Source organism: Acinonyx jubatus, chromosome E2 (assembly GCF_027475565.1).
Source record: "Acinonyx jubatus isolate Ajub_Pintada_27869175 chromosome E2, VMU_Ajub_asm_v1.0, whole genome shotgun sequence".
NCBI lineage: Eukaryota > Metazoa > Chordata > Mammalia > Carnivora > Felidae > Acinonyx > Acinonyx jubatus.
Window position 1 is genome coordinate 60,399,872 of NC_069396.1, and position 20,185 is coordinate 60,420,056.

Below are 20,185 nucleotides of genomic sequence, written 5' to 3' on the forward strand. Positions count from 1 at the left end.
TGTCTTCTGGGTAGCGTAGTTCGCGCGGCGGGGCTCTCTGCTCCCGGCTGGCTGAGTCCTGTGGGTGCTCTACAGGCTGGGTGAGGGCAGCGTCCGTTGTCGTATCTTTGCCGAGCCGTGAGCCTCCAGTATTGGCTCCGTCTCCCTGAGACTCGTTGTCCCGACTATGGGATGGACTGACTGTCACGGAGATATCCGCCCAGGCCGCGCGCTCTCCCGAGCCTCCTCACCCTGTCCTTGTCCCCGCTGCCCCGGCTAGCGGCACCCAGGGCCCTGTAGGCATTTTACGCAGGAAGGGGTGAGGATTGAGGCCCAGACTGCCACGGTCAGCCTGAGGTCATCCATCCTTTGGCAGGGCTGGGGTCGGGTCTGCCGACCCGCGGGACCCACCGGGGTAGCCGCCTTTCAGTGTGCAGCTCCGCCCCCAGGGTCCCGAGGCGTTGGCGGTGATGACAGACCGGCTCAGGTGAGTTGAGGGTGCTCCCTTGGCCTTCGCTAACTCAGACCCCGATATCTGGGATGTTGGTATCCTGAGACTTTTCCTCCTCGCCGCATTTGCCTCTCTGCCCTTAATTACTTGGGCTTTGGGAGTCCCATCTGGCCCATAATTCAGCGGTTATGCAGGAGAGTTCCCATTTCTGTCAGTCAGTAGGATGTGATATAGAAAGTGTTAAAGACACAGAGACCAGCAAATCCTTGGCAGTGAGGATGAGCAGGGAATGTTAAGAGAACCACAGGCCCCACTTAGGTCTTTTGAGAACAGTGAGCAGGGACAGGAGTCAGGCGGAGAATGGATCTAGACCTCTGTTCTGAGGATGCTGGGCGCCATGGGAGATCTAGAGCAGAGGAGGAAGATGATCTGACTCAGGTGTTGGGAGGCTCTCTCTGGCTAGAGGGGAGAACAGACTGTACTTGAAGAAGGCCCATGAAGAGGCTGCTGGTGACAGGTGGCTGCACCAGGGTGGTGGCAGTGGAGATGGCAGATATGCTTGTACTCTGGATCTGTTATTTGAGTAGGACCAGCCCAACTGCCTGATGTGAGGCAGTGAAAGACACTGAGCTATCAAGGGTTAGCCTAGGTGTTTGGACTCAGTGGTTTGATGGATGGAAGATATATCAACAGATGTGGAAGTTGATGTCTAGAGCAGTTTCCAGGGACAAGATCTGGAGTGCGGTTTTGGAGATTTTAAGCATGATATATCCAAGTACTCTTGAATGGGGGCGCTGTGTAGGCTCCCGGATACGCAACTCTGGAATTCTGCAGGATCAGGGTTGGGAACATCCAAAGGGTGGGGCTAGAGAGTGGAACTAGGAACAATGTGGGATGGGTGAAGGATGGTAAAGAATACCCCTACAGGTTGGAGAAGGGGAGGCTGAGAACCAAGGACCAGATGTCCTGACTATGCAGTTGGAAGGTGATGGTAGGTGTCATTAAGTCACTGTGAAGGCTGGGCCAATGTTAGCAGGGGAATAAAGAGGGGGAGTGGCAGGGGGCCAAGGCACCTGAGAGACAAGTGGACCTGGGGTGGAGCCTGTGGCATGACAGTGATGGATGTTGGTGGTAAGTGGGCCCAGGATTGGGCTGATTCTGTGGGATCTCTAGGCTTTTATGTCTGCCCCCTTTGGGGCCTGAGGCTTTTCATTCAGAGTTGCAGAGGCACTCAGTGGCCGATGGGGGTCACCTGAGAGACAGGGTCCCAGGCCCGGCGGGCTGGACTCTGAATGTGCCTTAGGAGGGGAGAGGAGGGTCACGGCAAGTGAAAGGACAGCTTGTGCAAAGGCAGAGTTGAAGGAAGTCCGGGATCTCAGAGATCCAGTTGTACTTCTGAGTGGCTGAATATTGAAGCTAGGAGCAGGGCCTGGTGGGGAGTCTTTAATGCAGGGGTGGGGGATTCCTGTGGCAGTGGGCCATTGGAGGTGCAGGCGCAGACAGGCCTGAGGCAGGATAGGATTGTGGTTGCTATGCCACAGACTCTCAGGACGCCACATGGAGAGTGGCCTGTGGGGAGGCCAGGGAGTTGCCAATGGGGTGAGCTGGTGAGGTTGTGCTAGGGGTGTGGAATTATGAGCATGCCAAGTATGTTATGTTCCTGATAGGGGGGAGGGCAGACTGAAGGGCCTTGGGAGCAAGTATCTCGACCTAAGGGAGAATGGCGTGTGTAGGTTTGGTTGCATCTGAGAGGTGTGATCTGAAGGACACAGAGGGAATGGGCTGGGAGGAGAAAGGGTGAGGCCTGTGTGGCTGGACCAGAACATAGATGGCATCCATCCTGTTGTTGCTGTGGGCTGGATACAGAGTCCAATAGTCACAGGAGGAGAACAGCATCAATGGTGTTGTGACCTTGGTATTCTCTCTGAGGTAGAGTTCTGGGGAAAGGGGGAGCATCAGGATGTGTTTGGGGGTGGTGGTTTGGGCCTCTGGGGAAATAGGATGTCAGTGAGAGATATATTACCCTTCCATGTCAAAGGCCTGGCTGGGTGTGTCCCTTTGTCCATATTTTGGTTGTTTTTTCTGCCTAGTCATCAACCCCTAGGATCAGTTGAACCCACCACTGCAGGGTATGGTAACATGTGAGGATGTGGCCCTGTATTTCTCCCAGAAGAAGTGGAGGCTCCTTAATGTAACCCCATGTAATCGCCATGATGTGATGTTGAACTTTGAGCTCGTCGGCTCACCGGGTAAGTCCCTTACGCCCTCCTGAAGTATATGATCACCCTCTGCCTTTTCCCATGGGAAGTTCTGTCTATACCAAAGCTGGACCAGAGGGCTGCTTCTTTCCCAGGTTCCCTATGGTGGGTGTTGTGGGTGCTGTGACTGGGCCAGGTGTACTCTCCCTGCATTTCTTTGAGCAGCCCCCTGAGTAGCCCCAAGGTATTACCTGAAGGCTTCATAGGGTAGAGTTTGGGGGGGCCAGCTCTTTCACAGGTATCCAACTGATCCCACCAATCTCAGCCTGTCTCCAGCTTGTTGACCTATGCGCAGCACATGCGTGAGAGCTTAGTTGCATCTCTAAACTTTTTAATAGCAGAAATTACAGGAAAGCCTTCAGATATAGCTCCAACCTCATTCAGTACTGAGAAATTTATCACCCCAAAACGACTTGTAAATGCAATGAATGTAGAAAACCTTTACCCCAAAGCCCCAAATTTGTTCTACATGTTAAGTTTTCCTACCACAGAATATCCTCTTTAGCCCAACCAGTGTGGGAAAGCCTTCAGCTGCAGCTCCAACCTTATTCCACACCAGAAAGTTCACACTGAGGGCCTTAGAAGTACAATGAAAGTGGGAAAGCCTTTAGCCATGGCTGTCACCTTGTTTGGCCTCATCCCAAAGAGAAGTCTTTGCGAGGGAGCCACTGCCAAAGGTTCAACCTTGTGTAATGGTTTTCTATTGCTGTGTAAGAAATCACAATTACCAAAACATCCATGTATTAGTTCACAGTTCTGAGGTCAGAGTTCTAGCACAACATGGCTAAGTTTTCTGCTCCTACTAGGATGAAGGTGCTGGCTAGGCTGAGTTCTTCTCTGGAGGTTCTAGAGAAAAAATCCATTCAGTCTCATGAATTACAACAGAAAAATCTTGGGGGCTTAGAATTTAAAAAGCATGCCCACCATGCTTTTTAAAAAGGGCAAAAGATTGGGACACCTCCACAGACAGCCAATAAGCACAAGAAAATATGCTTGGGCACCTGGGTCGCTCAGTCGTTACGCATCTGACTTCAGCTGAGGTCATGATCTCACGATTTCTGAGTTCAGTTCCCACATCAGTTGAGCTTGTGTGCCTCTAATGGTGAGCTTTGCTTCCCTCTGTCTCTCTGTCTCTGTCTGCCCCTCCTAGGATTCTTTCTCTCTCTCTGCCCCCTCACTCACTTGTGCTCTCAAATTAAAAAAAGAAAATAAAAAAAGAAAAGATGCTAAACATCGTATGCCATTAGGGAATTGCAAATTAAAACAATAGCATTACATATGTATTAGAATGGCTAAAATCCAAACTACTGACAGCAGGAGGAACCAGAACTCTCATTCAGTGGTACAGTCACTTTGGTAGAGTTTGACAGTTTATTGCAAAGTTAAATATAGTCCTAGCATATGGTCCAAGCAATCACCCTCCTAGGTATATACCCAAATGTGCTGAAAACTTAAGTCCACAGAAAAACAGGCACATGGTTTATAGCAAGTTTATTTGTAATTTCTCAGAACTGAAATCAACTCAGATATCTTTCAATAGGTAAATGGATAAAGAAACTATGGTGCACCCATACAATGGGATATTATTCAGCAATAAAAAAAAAAACTGAGCTATCAAGTTTTATCAAGCTTAAGACATGGAGGAATCTTAAATGCATATTGCTAAGTGAAACAGTCTGAAAAAGGCACACTGCATAATTCCAACTTTATGGCATTCTGGGAAAGGCAAAACATAGAGACAGTAAAGTAGTGGTTGACAGGGACTTGGAGGAGGGAGGGAGGGAGGGAGGGAGGGAGGAACAGATAGATCACAGGGGATTTTTCATGCAGCACAACTATTCTGTATGGTACCGGAATGACTGACACACGTGACATTATGTACTTGTCAAGAGTCAAGACCCATATTATGTACAACACAAAGGATAAACTCTAATGTAAACTGTAGACTTTAGTTAATAACGTGTCAACATGGGTTCATCAATTATAACAAACATACCACACTAAAGATGTTAACAGTCGGGGAAACTGTGCAGGGATACCAGGAATATGGGAAGTCTGTACTATCACCTCAATTTTCCATAAACGTAAAACTGCTCTAAAAATAATGCATATTAATAAAAACTAGAGTAATATTGGGAAACATCAGAAATTTAAAAAATGAGCCAGGGACGCCTGGGTGGCTCAGTCACCTGAGTGTCCGGCTTCAGCTCAGGTCATGATCTCACGGTTCGTGAGTTCAAGCCCTGCATCAGGCTCACTGGTGTCAGCACAGAGCCCTCTTTGGATTATCTGTACCCCTCCCCTGCTCACGCTCTCTCAAAAAAGAATAAACATTACAAAGGAAAAATGAGCCAGACTAGAGACAAAGGGAAAATCATGTGATTTTCACTTGTAGTTCATAGTAGCCTACTTGGAACACAGCTGACCAGTGTGAAGCATTGTCTACTCTAATTTAAAACAGTTATCCCAATGACAGGCCCAAGGAGACTCATACAATGAACTTAAGAGCTGCACTGTTTTGAGGGGAAACTACCTAACAACAGGCACTACGGGAAATGATTAGGGTATCTCCATTAAAAAATGTTGGCACCAAACATGATTGTATTTGTAATCAGCAAGTATACTTCTAAACATTCTTGGACAATCAGAACACATCATGCGCTTGTTAAAGAATAGACAGAGTCCCAGCTGGTGACTTGGATGTTTTCACTCTCTCTTCCCTGCTCCTGATGAGCAGGCGCTTGGGGTTATCTCCTTGTCCATGTCAACCAACCCAGTAAGTACTAAAGCTGAAAGTATGTGACCCCAGACAATGATCTGAATCCACATGAAAAAACAAAAAAGCACCAGTAATTATGTAAGTATAAGTAGAAATGTATATTTCTTAACTTATTGTTAAAAGTAACTATATAAAACCATATATATATATATACACACACACACACACAACTATATATCTATCTATATCTATATCTATATCTATGTCTATATTAGTTGTATTGTTTGGCTTATAACAAATAGAAATATACTTTCCATTAGCAACACAATGGAGGTGAGTGGGACACAGCTATATTGGCTCAAGGAAATGGCTCCAGTGAGTATCTCAAATTCAACACATGGGCGTATTTATTTGTCCAACTTCATCAAATTTTGCACTTGAAAGGAGTGCATTTTGTTGTACATAAGCTACACATTAATCAAGTTGACTTAAAAAAATTCCACTTAGAAAATGGGCAAAAACTTAAGATATTTCACTAAAGCAGATATATGATCCATATCCATATATCCCTATATATCCATATGTGCAAATACATGCATGGAAAGATGTTCAATAGCAATTACTGGTGGGAACGTAAAATAGTACAGCTACTCTGGAAACAATTTGGCAGTTTAGTATACACTTACTGTACAACTCTACAATTGCATTCTTGGGTTTATCACCTCCCTGACACAAACAATGACAACTCATGTCCACACAAAAATGAAAACATGTTCAGAGAGAACCGAATACAAATGTTAGTGGCAGTGTTATTTGTAATAATAATAATAATAATAATAATAATAATAATAATGCAGACAGCCCAGATGTCCCTCAATAGGTCAATAGCTAAACAAACTGTGGTATAGCCACACTATTCAGCAATTAAAAAGGAACAAGCTACTGACACACACAACTTGGATGGATCTCAAGTGCATTATGATGAATGGTGAAAGCCCAAAGTATATCCCATCCATACTATAGGATTCCATTTACAGGACATTCGTGATGTGGCACAAATATAGTGATGGGGGACAGATCAATGGTCGTTAGGATTGGGAGAAGGTGTGACCTAAGGGTTAGTTAGAAGAGCTCCCTTGTGAAATGGAACAGCTCTGTAGTGGATGGTGGTGGTGGTAGTAATATGAATTTAAACATATGATAATATTTCGTAGAACTACATAAAGAGTATATGTGAAAATTGCTGTCATCTGAATAAGGTCTGTGGTTGAGTTAAAAGTACTGTATTAATACTATTTTCCTGGCTTTGACAATGTACTATGGTTACATACATTGAGGGAAGCTGGACGAAGGGTACATGGGATCGGTTTTGCAACATCTTTCAAAGTACTTCAAAATAGAAAGTATTTAAAAAATTCCTTGAATGTATATGTCCAATTGAGTGTGGAAACAAAAAAAAAGCACTATGAAATAAGAATACATATCTATTAGAATGGCTAGTGTAAGGTAAACACACATACTACTGTGCTTACAAAAGGGCCAGGCAAACAGTCCTTGTGGCATACATGAGGAAGCTCACTGGGATTAATATTGCTGTAAGACCCTCACAGACACTGCTGGGCTTTATATGGGAGGTAGAATAGGGGGTCAGAGCCACTTCTCCACAGGGTCACTGGTCTCATCTGTCAATCCATAAAGTACACTGACCCCTCAACCTAGCAGGAAGACTTATATGGAATGTTTGTACTTTGATAAGGGAGCACATCACAAAATACAGGCAGGACTCTTGCCCAAGGGATGTATTCTTACATGCTATATCATTCCCAACTAGAGACATGCAAGAATAATTCCCCCTAGACTATGCAGAGAGAAGGGTCTACACTGTTTCAAATTCAATGTATAAAATGTGATTCTGTATCTTATACTTTCAAATCCACACACTTCAAACTTGCATCATATGTAACCACCATGTCCTGCTACATGCAAAATGGTACACAGAGGCAAGGGGGTCAGAACTTAGGGAGTCAGGCTGAGCTGAGTTTGTACCTGGGCTCCCATGTGACTGTGGGTACAATGCCTCACCACTCTGTGTCCATTTCCTTACGTATAAAATGGGGAAATTAGGCGCCTGGGTGGCTCAGTCGGTTGAGCTTCCGACTTCGGCTCAGGTCATGATCTCACGGTCTTTGAGTTTGAGCCCCACGTCGGGCTCTGTGCTGACAGCTCGGAGCCTGGAGCCTGTTTCGGATTCTGTGTCTCCCTCCTCTCTGACCCTCCCCCGTTCATGCTTTGTCTCTCTCTGTCTCAAAAATAAATAAACATTAAAAAGTAAATAAATAAAATAAAATGGGGAAATTACAATCAGCCCATGGTGGGTGAGAATACCAACATTTGAATGCCAGCAATGGAAGCTCAGAATCACTGCTCAGTCTCTGTATGGCTGTATGGACACTCCCACCTTCAGTCACACTCCACAACCTTTCACAACTGGTTGGCAGGAAGTATCTCCCAACTGCTAACAGCCTCCCATGCTGCACTGTGATCTGGATATTTCCAGGTGTCCACCTGCTGTGGCAACCCAAACTGCACCCTCCTCTTGCCATCCTTCAGGAAGCCAGTCCTAAGTAGATGTCCTACATTTAGGGGTGCCTGGATGGCTCAGTCAGTTAAGCATCCGACTCTTGATTTTGGCTCAGGTCATGAACTTGTGGTTTCAAGATTGAGTCCCATGTCGGGCTCCACACTGATTCTCTCTCTCTCCCTCTCTCCCTTTGTCCCTCTCCCCTGCTTGTGCTGTCTCCCCGCCCCCCCCCCCCCCACCGCCAAAAAAAGATGTCCTACATTTAGGGTCACCCTGCCACCTTCCCAGTAAGACTCCATTATCTCATTACCTGTCCTTGTGGTCCCTAAAGAAGCACTAAACCTTTAATCTGAAAAGTAAAACTACTGAGGTCCAAGAAGTCAACCTCAGGAAGTAACACAAATAAAAACCATAATGAGCTGTGAATGCAAGCCCAAGAAAGATGAGTAAAGAGAGGAAACTTCAGTCCGAGAACACTTGGGTTCAAATTGTAGTGCTGTCGCCTACCAGTTGTGACCAAGTAAGCATGAGCGTCTGCCCACACCCAAGACAGGGAAGCCTGGCTCACTGAGGAATGGGCTTTCTAGAACTACTTAAGAATGTGTATCTGCCCAAGACATGTTGAAGATGGCCAATGTTTTCAGCAGAAAGAAGGGAGAGGGGAGGTGAGACATGGAAGACAGAGAGGTGAGGGACAGCCAGGATAGAGGAGTCAGGGAAGTAGATGAGAGGGTAGATTGTCCATTAAGTCAGGAAGATAGAAAAGTCACAAGGGTAGTGGCCATGGCACTTGGACACCAGAGGTACAGCTCAGGCTCCAGGCACAAGAATAGTCTAACCCCAGAGACACTCCAGTCCCCAGCTTGCAATCTCGATGGGTGAGCCTCTTCAGGACCTCTCATGCATCCTTGGTTTCAAGTCTACCTGGTCCATCAGTGCTCTTGACAGTACTCTAATCAGGTGACCTCATGGAGTGGAAAGGTGATAATCATGCAGGGAATACATAGTCCTAGGCTCAGAGTCCAGCCTAGGCTAGAACAATCCACCCAATGACAGTAGTCTGTGGCCACTAACCACAGGCATGTACCATGTGGTGAGGGCAGTCCCACCTGTGCCTGCCTTCTTGGAGAGAATACACAGGTGTAACTGAGGAACAGGGTTGCGAGGACTATCTGAAGATATCTGATCAACTGAGGACCTGTTAATAGGAGGTAAACATTGCACAGCCAGGGGGCTGGAGTCAGGATTGTAAAGAGGATGAAAAAACACTAGGGGGTCAGGGAGGCACCAAGACCTGAGATGGCATGGACCAGACGCTAGGTGTGAGAATAGCCCACCTCGGGCAGTCACCAGGGCAGGTCTCCTCATCAATTCCATTGGGATAACCACAGGGAACGTAGAAACCAACAGAGCCATGGGAGCTGATGAGGTTTGTGAGAATCCACCCCAAGAGGACCAAACTACCCCTCAACAGACCATAACCCATGAGGATCATCTGTATATGAACAATACTGAAAATCCACAAACTGAATGTTCAGGGAAGGTCTCCAAGGCAGAGCCCAGTGGCCCCACAATCACCACGTCAGTGCATGAAATGCTGGGTATCTTAGAGAAAGTGACTGAGCTGGACATGACCTGCTGCAAAGATTTAGACTTCTGACCCGATTTCAGCCACTCATGGCCCCTTGATAGAATGTGTGTGTGTGTTTGGGGGGGGGGTTGTTCACAGCAGTCAGGGAGAGAAGGAAACATAGCCTGGGGGCCGCAGCTACAGGACCACCACAAACTTGCAAGGCGAACACAGCAAGAGCAAAGAAAACAGAGTTCTAGGTGTGGGAGTAAGGAAGCCAGTGGCCCGACCCAGAGGTCACCAGTGCAAAGTTCTCAAGCATCACCCTGGGGTAGGTTGCTCTGAGACTCGTCTAAGTGTTCCATTCTTCCTAGGAGACTCGGCACCACATCCTCTAGGATGAGTGCATCTGAATCCACTGCACGACATCCAGGAGCCGGGTCCTTCTCCTGCTGGCCTCGCATCTTGATGTGCCCAGGACCTTTCTCCCTAACACCCTCAACAACGCGCTCACCCTCCTCCACAAGGCCCCCTACCTGACTATGGCCTTACACGGGGCAGGCTATCAGCCTACTGTCCCCTGAGCATGTTCCAGACCCATCCCCGGTACCCCAGACCTGCCTGAGTCCAGTGGCCCAGGCACCACCAGACTCAACACTTGTAAAGTCCAACTGCGGATCTTCTCCAACACTTCCTCCTCCTGCCAAGGCTCCCTGGCCGCTGGTCCCCAGCTCCTCACTGAACTCAGGCTGGAGAGGCTTTTCTGAGCTCCGTCTCCTCCTCCGTGAAGCAGACACCGCGTCCGGGGCGATGACTCCAGGGCGGCGGCGGGCACGGATGGGCTTTGATGGAGGTGAGACGCGAAGGTGATGCCTCTTTACCGCCAAAAACACTTGCCAAGCTTAAGCCGCGTACAGAGCGCGCAGCCTCGTCTCAGGCCCTCTATATTCCAGTTTCCACCGTTCTGAGGAGCCTCCCAAATTCCCGCCTCCGCGCAGGTACGCAGTCCGTCTGCCGGACGTGGTTCCGAAGGAGGGCGACGCCGGAAGTCCCACCTCCACGGAACGAGGGAAAGCTCCTCTCTGGGGCCGTCATTGGCTACGTCGGTACGAACGCACAGCAGCGCCCTCCCCTGTCGCCTTGGCAACGAGCAAGCGGCACCGCGAGGGGAGCTGGGAAATGAGGCCCTAAAGTGACGCTGGAGCTAAGTTAATAAAGGCGTCTGGAGGCGGCCGGACTTCCGGCGTTGCTCTAGCTGTGCTCTTCTTGCAGCTGTGGGTGGAGGGCAGCACTTGGAGAGCCGCGTTGCCGAGAAGAGGGTCGGGGACCCTCGTGGCACCTGTGCGCGCGCCGTGACCCTCGGAAATAACCCCATTTTTCTAAGACTCGGTGTCGCCCACTGCGGAACGGGTGCCGGAGGGTCAGGGCCTCCCGCGGGCGGTTCCCTGGTCTTTGAACACATTTTACACGGAGGAGACCTAGCTTCGAAGGTTCCGCGGTCGGCCGGAGGTTCCTGCGCCCAAGGCGGGGTGGTAGGTACGGATTTGAGCTGAGTAGACCGGAATTCGGCGCCTATCGCAGCCAAGCTCCGTCCACAGCTTCCGATGGCCGAGGAGGCGCTGGTAAGTGGAAGGTGCCAGAGGCTCTGACAGCCCTGATCCCCACCCAGTGGGTCGGGTTCTGAATGAGCTCAGGAGAAGCGGGGAAGGCTGTGCAGGTGAAGGGGCAGCCTGGTCAGAGGCAGAGGTGGAAGAGGGGTCTTGGAGATCCATGTGTGGTCTGGTCGGCTGAGAGTTGAAGCGAGGGACAGGCCTGGGTACGGCGGTCTTCAGTGCAGAGTGCGGAGGCGGGGATGCCCTAAACATGTGAGCCATGGAGGAGTGGGGCTGGACTGAGTGAGGATGGTATTGTGGTTGCTCTCAGTGGTGTTACCGGAGACACTGTGTGCAGAATGGGCATGTAAGGGAAGTCCAGCGAGTTGCCAATGGGCTGAACGGGTGAGATTGTGTTGGGGTGTGGAGCTCTAACAAGTTGTGGTACAAAGAGTTCTGTGCATGTCAGACACCGGGGGCAAACTGAAGGGTCTGGGACCTAAGACAGAAGGGTGAGCCTAGGTTTGCTTGTCTCTGGGAGCCGATCTCTGGGACTTAGAGGGAATTGGCTAGCAGGAGATAGGGTGAGACCTGTGTGTCTGGCTGGGAACATAGATGGCATCTATCTGGTCACCAGCCTGTTGTTGCTGTGGGCAGGATGCAGAGTCCAATAGTAACATGAGGAGAGAGGCACCAATGGAATTGGGGGCCCTGGCAATCCTCTGAGGTAAGAGTCTTAGGAGGAGGGAGGTAGAGGGTATGTGTCGAGTGGGAGTAGGGGTTTGGGGCTCAAAGGGAAAGTTGATGTCAGTGAGAGATGAGGCAGGACCTTGGGACACTGATCAAGGGCCTAGATGTGTTCCTCTGTCTGTGTTTTGGTTGGTTTGTCTGCCCACTATTGACCCCTAAGTCTCAGTTCAATCCATCATTACAGGGGCTGGTGACCTTTGAGGATGTGGCTGTGTATTTCTCCCGGGAGGAGTGGGGGCTCCTTAATCTGACTCAGAGGAGCCTTTACCGTGATGTGATGCTAGAGAACTTTGCACTTATTGGCTCGCTGGGTAAGTCTCTCACACTCTTTCCTAACAGACCGCCTCTGCCTTTTACCCATAGGAAGCTGTGTTCATCCTAAAACCCCACCACAGAGGCTGCTTCCTTCCCAGGTTCCCTGTGGTTGGTGCTGTGAGTACTGGCAATGGGCTGTGTGTTCTTCCCCTGCCTCTCTCTGAGCAGCCTTGTTAGCAGCCTCAATAGCTGTTGCCCCACTGCCTCCTGTAGTAGGGCTTGGGGTTCAGAAGTTTGCAGTTTGCCCAACAAATCCCACTCAGCCCTGACTGTCTCTGTGAGTCTGCTGAAGTCATGGCCTCTCTGTGCTCTGGGTTTTGCCTTCTTTCTTCAAAAGAAAATTTATAGGGTCCTCCCTGGTCCAAGCTTGAGCCATGAATTCGAATCAGTAGCTCAGTTAGGGGAGTATTGCCACTTAATATTTTTCAATTCAGAACATGAAATGTCTTTCCATTTATTTAGTCGTCTTTAACTTTTTTCAACAGTGTTTTGTAGTTTTCAGCATATAAGACTAAAGTTATTCCTAGGTATTTTATTCCTTCTGATGATATTTTAAGTGGAATTGTTTTCTTAACTTCATCTTAGATTGTTCAGTGCTAGTGTATAGAAATATAGATTTTTGTATAGTGATTTTGTGTCTTGTGGCCTTACTAAACCCATTTATTAGTTCTAATAGTTGTTTTTTTTTTTTAGGACGTTTTTCACTCTGTCGTAGTTTATAATCCTTTTATGTATTTCTGGATTGGCTTTGCTAGTATTTTGTTGAAGAGGTTTGCATCTCTTTTGTTGAAGAGTTTTGTTGAAGAGTTTTGTTGAAGAGTTACCAGTGTGTAGTTTTCTCACAATGTCTTTTTTTTTTTTTTTTAATTGAGTATGAGGGTAATTTTGGCCTCAATGGATGAGTTGGGAAATGTTCTCTTTTCTACTGTTTTCTGGAAGAGTGTGTCAAGTATTGGTGGAAATTTTTATTTCAATGTTAATATTCATCAGTGAAGCCCTCTGGGCTGACTTTTTTTCTTACCCCCATGGGGGAAGTTTTGTTGTTGTTTAAATATAATCAGACTTTCTGTTTCTTCTTGAGTCAGTTTTGGTAGTTTGTGTCTTTTTTAGGAATTTGTCTGTTTTATCTAAGTTATCTAATTTGTGGGCATACAGTACAGTTGTTCATAGTATTTCCTTAAAACCCTTTCTAGGGGTGGGGCACCTGGTTGGCTCAGTTGGTTAAGTGTCTGACTTTGGCTCAGGTCATGATCTCACGGTTTGTGGTTTCGAGCCCCACGTGGGGCTCTGTGCTGACAGCTGGGAGCTTGAAGCCTGCTTCGGATTCTGTGTCTCCTTCTCTCTCTGCTCCTCCCCCACTTGTACTCTGTCTCTATCAAAAATAAATAAATGTAAAAAACAAAAACAAAAACAAAAAAAACAAACCTTTCTAGGGATGCCTGGGTGGCTCAGTCAGTTAAGTGTCTGACTTCGGCTCAGGTCATGATCTCATGGTTCGTGAATTCGAGTCCCATGTCAGGGTGTATGCTGAGAGCTCAGAGCCTGGAGCCTGCTTCAGGTTCTGTGTCTCCTCTCTCTGCCCTTCCCCATTCACACTCTGTCTCTCTTTCAAAAATAAGTAAACGTTAAAAAAAATTTTTTTTAACTTTCTATAAAAAAATTTTTTTTTAACTTTCTATTTTGTAATTTTGTTAGTGATGTCTCCCTTTTCATTTTGCTTTTTAATAATTTGATTCTTTTATTTTTTTCTTGTCAGTCTAGGTAGCAGTTTTTCAATTTTGCTAATCTTTTCAAAGATCCTAATTTTGGTTTCACTGATTCTCTCTTTCTAATCTCTATTTCATTTATCTCTGTTCTTTACCATTTCCTTTCTTCTGTTAGCTTTGAGTTTAGTTGCTTTTCTTTTTCCTGTTCCTTGAGGACTAAAGTTAGGCTATTGGTTTGAGATCTTTTAATTTTTTTAAATTATTTTAAAAATGTTTATTTAGGGGCGCCTGGGTGGCTCAGTCGGTTACGTGTCCGACTTCGGCTCAGGTCATGATCTCGCGGTCCGTGAGTTCGAGCCCCGCATCGGGCTCCGTGCTGACAGCTCAGAACCTGGAGCCTGTTTCGGATTCTGTGTCTCCCTCTCTCTCTGACCCTCCCCCATTCGTGCTGTGTCTCTCTCTGTCTCAAAAAAAATAAATAAATAAACGTTAAAAAATTTTTTTAAAAAATGTTTATTTATTTCTTTTTGAGAGAGAGAGGCAGAGGGAGAGAGGGAGACAGAGAATCCCAAGCAGGCTCCACACTGTGAGCCAGGATCCCGACAAGGGGTTGGACTCATGAACCATGACATCATGACTTGAGCTGAAATTGAGAGTCATATGCTTAACTGACTGAGCCACCCAGGTGCCCCTGAGCTCTTTTTAAATATGGGTGCTGTGACATAAAAAGAAATATATATTTTGTCTTTGTTCCCACTTCCTAGCACTGCTCCTAAAACTGTTGGAATCTCTGAAATGATGAGTATCTTTTGTGTGCTAATGGGATGGCTGGTGGCTGGGAGCCCCTAGATAGCTTCAGGATAGGGGGTGGCCACCAGAAAGACTAGGGCACGATTGGAAGGTTAAAAATTGAGCTGCCCCCACCCCCTATCCTCCCAGTCCCCTAACCCTACCCTCCAGGGAGATTAGAGGGGCTAGAGACTGAACCAATCACCAGTGGCCCATGCTTTAATTAATTATACATCATAATGAAATTTCCATAGAAACTCCTAAACAATAGGCTTCAGAGAGCTTCTAGGTTATTGGGAAAAGTGGCACCACCAGAGGGCATGAATGCCTCTAACCCTCTACTTCGTCAACCCCCACCCCCATCTCTACCCTGGCATACTTTGCCCTTTGCATCTCATCCATTGGGCTGTTTCTGAGTTGTATATTTTATAATAAACTGGTATAGTAAGTAAACTCTTTTCCTGAGTTCTGTGAGCCATTATAGCAAACTATTGAACCTGAGAAGGGATCAATAATTGTGGGAATCCCTGATTTATAGCCACTTGGTCAGAAGTGTGGGAGGTCTGGGACTTTCAACTGGTGTCTGAAATAGCAGCAGTCCTGTGGGACTGAGCCCTTAATCTGTGGGATCTGATGCTGACTCTGTGTAGTTAATATGAGAATTGAATGGAATCCTTGGACACCAGCTTGATGTCTGAGATTTGGAGAAGTGGTGTGGAACACCTGCCCTGTACCTACCCACTTTTGGTGTCGGATTGTTAGAAGTGAAACAGCACAGAGGTGTTTATAGCTCTAATTTCCTATTTTCTAAGCACTGCTATGTCCCATTACTTTGGGCATGTTGTATTCTCATTTTCATTCATTTCAGAGTGCTCTGTAGTTGTCTTTTGGTCATTTAGGAGTGTTGTATTTATATTCCATAAATTTGTGAGTTTCCCAAATTTCTTTCTGTTGTTGATTTCTATTTTAATTCCTTTGTGATCAGAGATCATACTTTGTGTGATTTCAGTCCTCGAAAGTCTATTTCCCATCAAGTGGTCTGTTCTGGAGAATGTTCCATGTGCATGTGAGCATGTGAGAATATGCATTCTGCTGCTGTATTGTGGCATGCTCTGTAGATGTCTGTTAGGTCTAGTTGATTTTTAGTGTTGTTCAAGTGCTGTATACTTATTTGTTTTCTTCCTAGTGATTCTGTCCATTATTGAAAGTTCTCCAACTATTATCATTTGTCTATTTTTTACTTAAGTTATGTCAGTTTTACTTCATGGGAGGCTCTATTAAAAGATTATGGTAAAACACAACATGGGGTCTACCTGCTTAACACATGTTTAATTGTGCAGAAGATTTTTTTTCTTTTCTTTTTTTTTAAAATGTTTTTGATGCTTATTTATTTTTGAGAGTGGGAGAGAGAGACAAAGCATGAGAAGGGAAGGGGCAGAGAGAGAGGGAGACACAGAATCCAAAGCAGGCTCCAGGCTCTGAGCTGTCAGCACAGAGCCTGACGTGGGGCTAGAACTCAGGAACCGTGAGATCATGACCTGAGCTGAAGTCAGACGCTTAACCAACTGAGCCACCCAGGTGCCCCAAGGATGTTGTTTTTCTAATAGTCTGTTTCCTTCATGGTTGCCATGGTGACATGAGCTTCCTTTGGTGGGGGATGGAGTGGGTAAGCCTTGGCTTGGGTTGGCCTCTTACTGCTGTTCTCCCTCCCAGGATTTGCATCTTCAAGGTGCCATGTGGTTGCCCAGCTGGAGAGTGAAGAAGAGTTCTGGGTTCCCAGCATGGTGGACCTGACTCTGGTCAGCAGAGTTGAGGCCAGGAGGGGTCCTGGTCTTGGTGAGTAGGGCTGGGACATGTCTTGGTTTCAGTGATGGGCTCACAGCATGCTGCTCATCTGTGTGCTTTGGCTTTTTGGTACTGAGGCCAGTGACCACACACTATTCCCACCTTTCCTCTCCCTTGTGGACACAATATGTGATTTCTGTCCCTACCATGACTCTCAGGACCTAGATGACCCCCCTCCCTGTTCTCCACGCCAGTGTAGAGCTACTAGTGACTTGAGATGTGCACACATCCTTAGATAATACTTCAAGACCAGCTACTCTGTTACAGCTGCCTTTTCATCTGTGCAGACACATCCTCTTCACAGTGCCCACTGTCACCAGCAGTGGAGGCCCTACTTGAAACACATTGCAAGGAGTGACCTGGTGGCCTCACCTCTTCTCCTGGCACTGCTCCCATCTTTGTGTTCTCATCCCTGCTGAAGTCTTTCCTGCTCTGTGATCTGGCAGAGCCCTGTTCTACTGGGCCAGCCGTTTCTCACCCAGACTTCTAGCAACCTCCTGGCAATTCTGTGGACTGCTTTCTGGTATGTCTGATGTGTGTTTGTGATGTAGGTACCTCCTCTCTCTAATCCAGCTCTCGGTAACTGGCTTTTATGTTTCAGGTTGTCCATGTAGCCTGAAGGATGGGGAAACCCCTACAGAGCAGATGAAGAGTTACAGAGTCTACCTGTCAGAGAAGCCCTCTCTGCTTGGGGAGTCTGGGAAGGACATGCCTACCACCTTAGGTCTTCTCCGGCACCAGGCCACCCACAGCAAGGGGAAGCCACACAGGAGCACCGAGCATGGAGAAGCCTTCCAACCCAGCTCCAGTAGCCAACAGCAGCAGGCAGTCCACGCCACACAGAAGGCCTTCAAGTGCAGTGACTGTGGGAAAGCCTTCCCAAAGGCCTTTGCGCTCCTTGACCACCTGGTAACCCACCCCAAAGAGAGACCCTTTAGATGTCCAAAAGGTGGAAATGCCCCCAAGGAGAAATCCACCCATGTTAATTACCAAAAAATTCACACTGGAGAAACATCCCATGTGTGTACTGAGTGCGGAAAGGCCTTTAGTTATCCCTCTAAACTGAGGAAGCACCAGAAGGTTCACATGGGCATAAAACCTTTCAAGTGTGATGAATGTGGCAAAACCTTCAACCGCAAAGATGCGCTCGTTCTGCACCAGAGAATTCACACTGGAGAAAGGCCTTATGAGTGTAGCGAATGTGGGAAAGCCTTCAGCGTTCTGTCTACTCTCATTCGGCACCGGAAAGTTCACATTGGAGAAAGGCCCTATGAGTGCAGGGAATGTGGGAAGTTCTTTAAATACAACCATAGCTTCATTCTTCATCAGAGAGTTCACACTGGAGAAAGGCCTTATGAGTGCAAGCAATGTGGGAAAACGTATGTGACCCGCTCTGGCCTGTATCAGCACTGGAAAGTTCACACTGGAGAACGGCCCTATGAGTGCAGCCTGTGTGGGAAGACCTTCACCACCAGGTCCTACCGCAATCGGCACCAGCAGTTCCACACTGAAGAGAGGTCCTATGAGTGTACAGAATGTGGGAAAGCCTTCAAACATAGTTCTACCCTTCTTCAGCACAAGAAAGTCCACACTGGAGAAAGGCCATAAGAAGACAGGGGATGTTGGAAAGCCTGTAGCTAGGGCTGGCACCTTGTTCAACATGAAAAACCTCACTCCAGAAAGGAGAGGAGAGTAGCCATTTGAAAGCTAAACTTGGCACACCCCAACACATGCGCTGGGGTGGCAGGTGTGTGGGAAGTTTTCAGGAGCTAGGTTGCACTTGGACCTGCCTAGGCTGTTGGCAGTGTTAAGTTGCTTCCAGTTACCATGATACAAACCATCTCAGCTCCACCACCTGGCAGGTGCCCAAGGTGTGCATCAGGCACCGCAATGTGCTCTGGAACAGCAAGACCTCCATGGTCGCCACTCTTTAAAGGAGAGAATCATGAGTGGTGGAGTCCGTGATGGGCCTCATTTGCTCCCTCCAACTGGTTCAGGTATGCCTGTGACCAAGCTCTGGTCAAGAGTAGCTGAGCTGTGTCTACTGGGGGCTTCCAGAGAAGGTTAATCCTTTCCATAGACATCGTTTACACTACGCATGGTACCTGTCATGGATTTATCCAACCCTGGAACTGACTGTCTCACACTTCCCTGGAATGTATGGTAATAAAAGCTTTATTGTTTAAGCCATCTTTAATATTGGGGGTTCTGATCACTGTGTGTGAAGAGATTGAGAACAAAACTGGGCTCATGAATAGAAGGACTGGCTTCTGTGGTAAGGGGTCCTTGATTTTTGTTGCCTTACTGGGGATAGCAGGATGTTCACCTCATGGCCATCACCCTGGTCCTGAGAGAAGGAAGATCCTGTTGTCCTGGGATGTGGCCAATGTTCCTAGTGTCTCTGCATACTGTGGCCTTCATTGTCTTTGCTGCCAGTGTGCCAGGGCACAGAGGAAAGAAGTGGTCGAACCAACATATGGACCCGTATCCTCTGGTTTGTGGGGTCTTTTGATTTAAAAAGTTTTGGAAACTAATTTCCCAAAGGTCAATAAAATGTCAGTTCAGTAAAACTTGTATGTTGGTTGTAGCTGTGTCCCTGTTCCAAAAGTTATGCTTCTTGTCAAGAAGAGAATGTTAGTTTGAAGCACGTTGGAGAGAGAATGGTGACCCTAGGCTTAAGGGGCTTTGAGCCACAGTGCTCAGCCATTACCATGTGTTGGGGTTGGAAATGACTGCTGCCTCCTATAACTGGAGTGATGCTTCTCCCCCACCCCTGATGGCAGGAGGACTGGGGGTAGAAATAGGGTAGAAGCCCAGGCAGGCTTATAGTCAGGAGACTTTTTGGCCAGTCTGCTCTGTTTCTTCCCAACACTGTGAAGTATATGCCCACCTCCAGGCCTACTCAGGCCCTACTCCCTGCGTATAGTAATTGTTTGCCTGCAGCATGGTGGGGTGGGGATGGGGGTTGGTCTGTGTTGTAGCAGAGTTAAAGTCCAGCTGAGCCAAGTAGGGCTCAGTTCTTGGGGTAGGGTAGACATCAGTCATTAGAGTTCAATCCTTTGTACCTTGTATGGGTGGCCTTGGTTAGATCAGATGGCCCTGAGCACATGGGTGAAGGGTCCTCTGAACCAGCTTTCTGGTCTCCCATTGGGGTTGCTTGTATAGCAGCCAACCTGCTGGGGAGGGGGTGAAGGGTAATGTTTTCCAGGTGATGCTGGAACATCTGAGACAAATGGTTCTTGGTGGCTCTGACCCTTTGACTTGCCCAGGGTATCAGTTTGGGTATCAGTTAGCTCAAATCTCACCTGGAAAGCCAGTGGCAGCAGCCCATCCTTGCAGCTTCTGTCTTGGCTGCCCTGAGACTGCCCTCTCCCGCAGCCAGGGGTAGCTCTCCTCTGGAGTCCACCCAGCAGTTCTGTGCCCCTGGGCATTTTTATATGTGCCCTCAGCCTATCAGGAATGCCTCCCCAGCTTCTCTACCTCTTTCAAGAGTATCCCTTCCACAGTTAAACCAAGATGGTATTTCTTCATGAGACCCCTCACTTCCTCATTTGGAGTGACCTTCTTCCTGTTTCTCTGCCCTCTCTGTGCTTTGATGTCTGGCCGGACACAAACCCAGTGCTACCCCTA

The 20,185-nt window shown here is 47.5% G+C and overlaps 1 protein-coding gene across 8 annotated transcripts in view; it reads left to right on the top strand.

Annotated features, from left to right (window-relative positions):
• The first annotated feature begins 4 nt into the window (after positions 1-4).
• Positions 5-20,185, top strand: part of ZNF584 (zinc finger protein 584) — a 35,289-nt gene continuing 15,108 nt past the window's right edge. For 3 of the 8 annotated variants that reach the window (XR_003413496.2, XR_003413494.2, XR_003413495.2), the window contains exons 1-5: positions 5-2,679; positions 9,936-11,180; positions 12,085-12,211; positions 16,424-16,546; positions 17,157-18,718. Coding sequence is in view for 1 of the 8 variants with exons in the window: in XM_027037575.2 (XP_026893376.1) it covers positions 11,163-11,180; positions 12,085-12,211; positions 16,424-16,546; positions 17,157-18,163 (1,275 nt within the window). In the remaining 7 variants the exon portion in view is untranslated. Of the gene's footprint in view, positions 2,680-5,624; positions 11,181-12,084; positions 12,212-12,263; positions 12,333-16,423; positions 16,547-17,156; positions 19,126-20,185 lie in introns of those variants that run through there. The other 5 variants (XR_003413493.2, XR_008293868.1, XM_027037575.2 and 2 more) reach the window with 5 other exon arrangements.